Source organism: Pseudonaja textilis, chromosome Z (genome assembly GCF_049901715.1).
Source record: "Pseudonaja textilis isolate UNSWEBS1 chromosome Z, rPseTex1.2, whole genome shotgun sequence".
Taxonomy (NCBI): domain Eukaryota; kingdom Metazoa; phylum Chordata; class Lepidosauria; order Squamata; family Elapidae; genus Pseudonaja; species Pseudonaja textilis.
The window spans coordinates 51,530,616-51,539,453 of NC_142008.1; the positions used below are offsets into that span (position 1 = coordinate 51,530,616).

At 35.2% G+C, this 8,838-nt stretch overlaps 1 protein-coding gene across 5 annotated transcripts in view; it reads right to left on the bottom strand.

Moving 5' to 3' along the window:
* Positions 1-8,388, bottom strand: part of SNRK (SNF related kinase) — a 55,493-nt gene extending 47,105 nt beyond the window's left edge. The window contains exons 1-4 of one of the 5 annotated variants that reach the window (XM_087917086.1): positions 8,013-8,379; positions 2,885-3,000; positions 2,194-2,330; positions 37-724 (exon numbers count right to left, since the gene is read on the bottom strand). In XM_087917086.1, coding sequence (XP_087773212.1) covers positions 37-625 — 589 coding nt within the window. In that variant the 5' untranslated portion in view covers positions 626-724; positions 2,194-2,330; positions 2,885-3,000; positions 8,013-8,379. Of the gene's footprint in view, positions 1-36; positions 725-2,193; positions 2,331-2,884; positions 3,001-4,239; positions 7,714-7,756 lie in introns of those variants that run through there. The other 4 variants (XM_026717795.2, XM_087917085.1, XM_087917087.1 and 1 more) reach the window with 4 other exon arrangements.
* Between the last annotated feature and the right edge of the window lie 450 nt (positions 8,389-8,838).

Here is an 8,838-nt window from a genome sequence, read left to right on the forward strand (position 1 = left end):
ATAATTAAAGTTTTATTTAATAGTTCATTAACCTACCTACTGCAGGTGCATCATATTCATCGCCAAGTAAAATTTCAGGTGCAGAATATGCAAGAGAGCCACAACTTGTTGTAAGTTTTTTCCCAGGCTGAAATTTGTTGCTAAATCCAAAATCAGTTAATTTCACAAGTCCTTGTTTTTCAAAAAAGACAACATTTTCTGGTTTTAAGTCTCTGTGAACGACATGCAGTTTATGACAATAGGATATAGCATGAACAATCTGAGCAAAATATTTCTTTGCCAGATCTTCATTAAGACCTTCTTCATGTTTCATGATGTAATCAAACATATCTCCTCCATCACCAAGTTCTAAGATCAAATAAAGTTTGGTCTGAGTGTCAATAACTTCATACAGACGAACAATATTAGGATGCTGCACTAGTTTCATACATCTGACTTCTTGGAAAAGATGTCCTGTGGCAAGAGTATCTAATTTTGTCTTGTCAATTACTTTTACTGCCACTTTTTCACCTGTAAATACATGTCGGGCAAGCTTCACCACAGCAAAATGCCCTCTGCCTAGGGTTTTATCCAAATCATACAATCCAGCAATTTTTCCATCATATCCTCGTTTAAAACCTGCCATACTCTCCAAGTAGTAATGCTGACACTTTCTAAAATGTGTGTCTTTTCATATAAGCATTTCTGTAATAGATGCACAATTCATCTTCGCTGCCAAATGCACCTTAAAAAATCAGAAATAAAATTATTATAGAATGTACAGTTAGAAAAACATTTCTGCTTTTATAAAAGTTGGACTTTGTCTATGAAAGAACCCACTATAAAAGAATTTTCTTGAAAGAAATTTGAATAATTTAGATTAGTCACTCTAGAAATATCAGATACATAGACAAAGTTTATCTAACACTCCAAGTAGTTGAATCATCGAATTATGTAGCTTAGAATTAAAGAAAATAAGGGGAGGGGGGAAAAACAATTCCACAAAAATTTTAACAGATGACTCCTATTTCCTGACATATTAAGCAAGAAACCTAAGGAAGCTGCTGAAAACATTAGTAAATGGTATCACAGAAATTTCAGGATGAATATCTGACCTATTTTCTAACAAAATCACATGATTTTATACTTATCTGTTTTTATATTATAAAACTCTTTTATAGGAATAGAGTATAGGGAGAGAATAACAAGGCACCTACAGATAGTTCTCAACATACAATCACACTTGAGCCCAAAATTTCTGGGGCTAAGCAAGACAGTTAAGAGAAATTGCCCCATTTTATGATCATTCTTGACACCATTGTTGAAGTGAATTGCTCCAGTTGTTAAGCAAGTAACACAGTTGTTAAATGATAGTTTCCCAATTGACTTTGCTTGTCAAAAGGTTTCAAGAGATAATCATATGATCCTGGGACACTGCAGTAATTATAAGTATGAACTGACTGCCAAACATTCAAATTTTGATTATGTGACTATGGGAATGCTGCAAGGATCGTAAGTATGAAAAATGGTTTTTTTTAGTGTTGTTGTAACTTCAAACTGTCACTAAATGAATAGCTGTAAATCAAGGATTATCTGTAATTGAACTTTTTGCTTATTTCCAATTATCCCCTCTTTAGATCCAACCATCTGCATGTGTCTGGTGTGTGTCTTTCTCTCCCCCTCTCTATATATACAAAGATGATAGAGTTATAATATAAAAAACTATGAGATATACACAAATTACTAGGAAGCCTGATTTATGAGACAATTGTATTTAGATTTCAATTCTTATATCTAGTTAATTATATATTAACATTATTTAAATGGAAAATTGATTATAAGTAATAATAGTCAAAATTGTACAACCAAGGTCTTTCCAAGAAAGATGTGCAGCATATTATCAACCATTATTAAAGTAAAATAAAGTTAACAAAAATAAAATAAAATTGCACTATCCTGCTAATCCAGATTAGAAAAATTCATCTCAACAGCTTGACCTGGCCATATCTTTTCTCACTTCAATTCTGTCCTTTCTAGAAAAGAACTGGAATAAGTCTTTTGTCGTTGCATAAGAAGAAAATAAATATTTTAATGGTACATTGTCAATTGAGGATCCATATTAGAATTGTGTACAAAAATTTTATATTGATGTGACAACTAAGACAAATTTCCTAGTGAAATAAAATCTATATTGAATGTTGGGAGTCTACTAACCTTGGCAATGCACTTTTCAAAGGTAACATCTTAGTTATGCTTTGATCATCAAGTTGCAAGTTTTCTTATTTTAGAAGATTCATCTGCTGACATTTCTACATCCAGTACCCAGTTTCACATTCTTTCACTGCTATTTCCTACATAAAAAATATTTATTAGCCACCATAATTGTTTTGTTTAAATCTCACAGAAAATAACTATAAGAATATATGCATAGACTGTGATCCTAAGGTTCATTTGGAAAAATACATAAACTGTAAAGAAAATGCACTGCTACTTTTAAAAAATTAAATTATAAATATTACTATAAATATTACTAGATATAGCCTTAAATATACCTATATATTGAATTGAATGTATGAAGGACAATATGGAGGCTTTTAACACTTCATTCTCTTCGGTACCCAAAAAGGAACTTTACCTTAGATTGACTAAAATATGCTAAAGTTCTAGTAATCATGGCATATGTTGCACGGTCCTAGTAATTATTATATACATTTTATATTCTACTTCTAATGGTTATGTTCTAATTCTACAACAAACTTTCCTTATTTTTAAAAAATATTTGGGAACTGAAAAGCCTTCTGTATACAATTATCTACAATGGTGAATACATAGGACATGAACATTATGGGAATGTATTCCTGAATAAGTAGGTCTGGCTTTATTTTTGATATCTGTTCAATTGTACCTTTTTAGGAAATCCCAGAAGCCAAGGGACACAGATATTTTTGATAACATCTCTGAATGGGACCAATTTCTTTCTTATTCCCAATCTTTTCTTTTGCTGATTTTGTCTTTTATACACTTTTTATCATAAGAAAAAATATAACGTATTACAAAAGAACATCTCTACCAAAGAGAAATTTAAGTATTTATCCTCACAGCAAAAATCAGCCTATACAAAATTTGAAGGTTAAGATCTTTAGAAATTCTTTGTAGTGATAAACTGCCAGGAAAATTCTAAATGGTAAAGCTTTGAAATTTCTTGGAGCATAGTCAATTATTTCAGTGTTAGGTTTGAGACATTCTATAATCATAGAAACAGAGCAAAAGTTCCTAAGCAAACAGTAGTGGTATCTGTCAATGATTATAGACCAGTAGCTTTAACATCTGTTGTCATTAAATGTTTTGAGAGACTGGTGTTGAACTATATTGAGGCTTGTCTTCCATCTACTTTGGACCCATACCAATTTGCATACAAAAGTAACAGATCAACTGATGATGCTAATAGGTGGCCTATTGTTGTCCATACTGAATTGGATCATTTGGAACAACAGGGAATTTATGCAAGGCTGTTATTTGTGGATTATAGTTCTGCCTTTAATACCATTCTATCCAACAGGTTGTTTCTTAAAATGTCCAATTTGGGTATAAATCAGAAGATTTGTTTGTGGATAAAGATGTTCTGACAGATAGGCCACAGTCAGTAAGGATGGGATCTCACCATTCTACTCTGATACTAAGCACAGGAGCCCCTCAGAGTTGTGTGCTAAACCCCTTCCTTTATTCTTTGTACACACATGACTGCATCCCTTTGTATAATACCAACGCAATTATTAAATTTGCGAATGACACAACAGTGGTGGGGCTCATTAATAAGAACAATGAGTCTGCCTATAGAAAGTACAAGGGCTGACATTGTGGTGTAAAGAAGATAATCTTACACTTAACACCCAAAAAACTAAAGAACTTGTAATTGACTTCAAGAGGAAGAAAGATGTACATTTACCATTGTACATAAATGGTAAGGAGGTGGAGAGGGTTGATAGTTTTAAATTTCTGGGGACTATATCTCAGAGGACCTCTCATGGATTATGAATGCTAACATGCTTGTAAAGAAGGCACAGAAGAGGCTGTACTTCCTGAGAATGTTCAGGAAGATAAATCTATCTCAGTATCTACTTCTATCCTACTACCAAGGCACCATTGAGAGCATCCTGACATACTGCATTCTTGTATGGTATGGGAGCAGCTCTGTAGCGGATAATAAAGCTCTACAGAGAATCATTAAAACTGCCCAGAATATCATTGGGCTCCAATTACCAGCCCTGGATGACATCTTCGCATGTCGCTCTTTGAGGAAGTTGCACAACATTCTCAGAGACTCTTCCCATCCTGCTTACAATCTTTATGAATTCTTGCCTTCTGGTAGAAAATACAGAACAATTAAAATTTGGACCACACATTTTCTGAATAGTTTTTATCCCAGAGCTATAATTGCACTTAACAATGGACTTAAGGACCACAATCAGTGAGCTGTTGGACAGTATTACTGGTCTGTTGTATGGATGCTTGTATGCTTTTTAGGAGGCAGGGAATTTTGGCAGGTGGGGAGGTGTTTGGGAATTGTCATGTGTGTTTGCATGTTGAGTCTGGTCTCTGGATGTTAGTGAATTTCGTTGTATGTATATTCTGTATATACGTACAATGACAATAAAGAATTCAATTAAAAAAAACAATTCTGCAAGAGTTGAAATATTAGCATGCTTTCAATACGTTTTATGCTTCCAACCCCCACCCCGCAAAAAAAAGTGATTAGTGGACAATCATTAACTAGAACTGGGGTGTCAAACTGGCGGTCTGTATGCTGGATGCGTCACGCACAGGCCATGCCCACCTCAGTTCCGCGAAGGGAAAAAACATTGCAAAACATCACATGACAGCAATGTGACACAGCAAGTTTGACACCTGTAGACTAGAAGGGAAACTGTTTTACAGAGTTTGTAGGAACCATTAATTAATAAAACATAGATTAATAAAAAATGTGGTCCAATATAATTGGAATTACTTATGAATCGATAAGCACAGGAGCCCCTCAAGCACAAGACTTCACAATCCCTTTACAAATATATGTATCCTTTTTAATTACTTTGTTCAAGTTATTTATGTAACTATTCCATGTATTTAATGTATTAATTTTCTAAGCAGTCAAAGATTTAAATATGCTTCTAAGACCATATCAAATAAGCTAAAAGAAGCAACCAACAAACAATGCTTTTTCACAGCATATGGTAAGAACTGCACGCCTGATGTCCACAGCACATTCCAGTCCACATTGTTTTACCAGAAATCCATGCCAACAATATACACATATATGTGTGTATACTGAAACACATAGATTTGCATACATTGAGAGATAAAATTGAGGTTAAGGGAAGATGTACACTTGGGTCATGATGGTGACATTGGCTAACTTAAGCCCTTCCTGAACTGGCTTTTTTGCATACATATTCTTCCAAAGCTACTTCCCATAAAGGATGTGCACCCATGGGCCAGGAGATTAATTAGTGCAAAATGATCAATGAAGTTAACCTTTTCAATGCTACAATTTTGAGCCTTCTGTTAATGTTTTAAAAATATAAGAATTTAGAGCTGTAGAAACAATGTTCTCTTTAAAAGCAAGATGGAATAGACTACCTATTTACCCAATATTTTGGAATTTTCTAGAAATATTGTGCTATCTCTACAATAAAAAAAAACATTATACTTTTCTGTGGCTCTTGACTCAGTTGAAAGTGTTTTTCATCTACACTGAAAGTGATTTTTTCTATATTACATTTTTTAATTTTTATTTCCAGTTGATTAAAACATTGCACAGAACACTATGAAATCATGTTAACCATGTTATTATGCTCTTGTGTACGCAAATTGTTTGAAGAACAGGCCACTTCAGTGAAACACTGTGTCTATTAGAAAATAAAATACTGTATTAATTTACTATTGTACTAAATAGCACTGAGCTTTATGTTAGTGCTCAGGGGAAATCAAGATCTTAGAAAATGTCTCATACTTGTAATAATCTAATAAACTTAAATAAATTCTATTCTAAAACAGCAGGACAATAAAATGGGGAAACAATATTATGAAATAATCTGTCAAGCAAAAACGATTAAACAAATGTTATATCTATTTGGTATCTGTGTAGATATATAAAAAGAGATGTATTAAGAGAAGTAGAAGCATAGCATGCAACTGAAATGGCATCCAGAAAATGTTGCCAGAAATGAAGTTAGACAAACTTGTCATAAAGTGTTCTATGAATAACAGCCTACATAAAAGAGAACTAAATTGTGATCTTTTAAACTGAATAATAATTTTAAAATGTTTATCCCATCTAACAAACAAAAAAGTACTTTTATATCATCTGGTCACCTAGGTATTTCAGTTAATACTCTTGACAATCATCATGTATCAAATTAACTATTTTTTAAAAAAAATCCAAAATATTAGTATTATAGTTACATATAGTAAAGGGCAAATGAATAGAATCTTTTCAGGTTTATAGATTTCATTAGAGCAGTACATACATATGCATACACACATTATACACAAACACATATACATACATACACACATTCATTACATGCTCTAGAAAATGAAACATTGTAAAAAAACACTATGTTCACTTAGGTTATATACTTCCTAATTATACTATCTAAATAAGCTAAGCCAAATTGTGTATTTTGATGAGAAATTATCAGTGTGAAAGGCCATACAATATAATCACTACTGCTGGCAGTAAGGGGAAAAAAGACAAAATTTGTTCCTCTGATTTCCCATACTTGATACATAGAAATCATCTTATATAGGTAAGTATGACTACACTAGAGGGCAGTTGTGTAATATCCTTTGGAAGGATTCATATCTATATTAGCCAACTGTAGAAGAACCATGGTTAATCCAATTACCTTTTGTTAAATAAATGGATTTTAACTTGTAAAAGAGTAAGTAAGCTTTAAAATCTAAGCTACAAGCTATTTTTTATTTCAAGAAATATTTCAATCATATGTTCAAAGAATGAGATGTTAATATATACAGAATTATACATTGCACATTAAAATACTTATATTAATAACATTCCAATTAATATAATTTTCTTTTCAATCAATAATATATACAGTTTAAACTATAAAAAGCTATTTTACATTCTTTCATCTATCTGCTTTAATTAATATTAATAGAATGGAATAAACAAAGACATTCCACAGGTCTGATGCCTGTGTCAAAGATGTCAAATAAAACATAAATTGATGCAGCTTAGAAAAATGGCTGTTTGCCAAAAAGATCATCAAGCCATAATGTGTTTTTGGCATGACAACGCTATGTAAGCACTTCCACAGGAAAGAGCTCTGTGCACAAGAAAAATAAAGACTGCTATGCTCACTCTGAACAAACCTGCTGGCTCTCTTATCCAGCTTGCAGAAATAATTTGCACTGTCATCACCCAAATAAATCTGCAGTTCGAATATATGAATTTCTTATCTGCCACCTAAGCCGGACGAAAGCATAGCACTTGGAGGCAGGGGGTGGGGGGCAAGAATGCTGTACCTAGAATTATAGGGAATTGGAAAATGGAAACTAAAATGCTAGCGAAGGCAAGGGGACAAAAGGTTAAACTCAATTTCACCTTTCCCTCATTCATAAGTCTGCTTTTTGCAATGCTGACAATTACAAACAATAAACGAATTTTAACTCACTATGCATGCTCTCGGGGACACATACAATTACATGAGAATAGCCCTCCCTCCATTCCGTCTCTCTCCGCGTCTTGTACACTTACGTATTTCCTCGCCTCGCCCATCTGCTGCAAAAGGGGACCGCGAGAGGAGTGTATGTATGTCCAGAAACACACGAACCCGTACCTACAGTTTTCGGGACGACCCGGAGTTCGGCCTTCGGGAATGACGGCGAGCATCTGAATTACTCACGTTTTCGATCCCCAATAGTTGCTCTTTCTTTACCGGCACCTGCCCGGTAGGCCTCAGAAAAAGGCGGCCAAGCTGGGTCTGTCTCGTACCCCGCCCTTAGTAACTTACTCTCGGTACTGGTGACGGCGGCAGGCTTTTCTTTTGTCGCGGCCTCGACTTCTCAACCCGCCGCTCTCTGCATGGAAAGCGAAGGTTCCACTTGAGTGTTCACTGTCTACAACCACATCGGGTAGAGGACTGCAGATCGTCCTCTTTAGCGAAGAAGCGCCAACCGGCCACTATGATCGCTCTGCGTCTCGTGGCCCGCACCCCTTTCCTTTAAGTTCCGAAGACTCTGTGTCCAACGGACTACGCTCGCACTTCCTGCGTTCCACGGCAGGCGACGAAATGAACTGACAACAACAACAGTTCGTAGTCCGAGGACGGCAGCGGGAAAGGAAACGCAGGATAAGGAGGGGCCTCGGCAGAGAAAAAGAAAGAAAAAAAGGAAAGGAAATGCGCCTGCGTCTTATGAAGGAGGCGCCATCCGAGAGTAGCCAATGGGGGAGTTCGATTTCTGCGGCTTGTCTTCCCGCACTTCCACCGCGTGAGGTAAGCTACCGATCATGAGCGCAGAGGTTAATATGGTGCCGACCTGTGAGTGATTCCTGACTGTTGAAAAATGCTTCATAAGATAACATCTAGGTTAAAAACGAAAACGGGGTCCCCCCCCCATCAGTGAGCTCTTAATTGTTAGATATATAATGTCTCCGCATCTCATCAGCGAACCTCTAGTCTAGATCATAAACGAAGTGTTAAGCTCACGGTCTGCTTAGTGTTGTGTACATACCGAGGAAGTTAAAGATAGACCGGGAACCAGATTGCACGGTTATATCAGTGAAATGTTACATTCAGTGTTAGTGAGGGATATAGTGTCACAAATGGCAGTTTATTA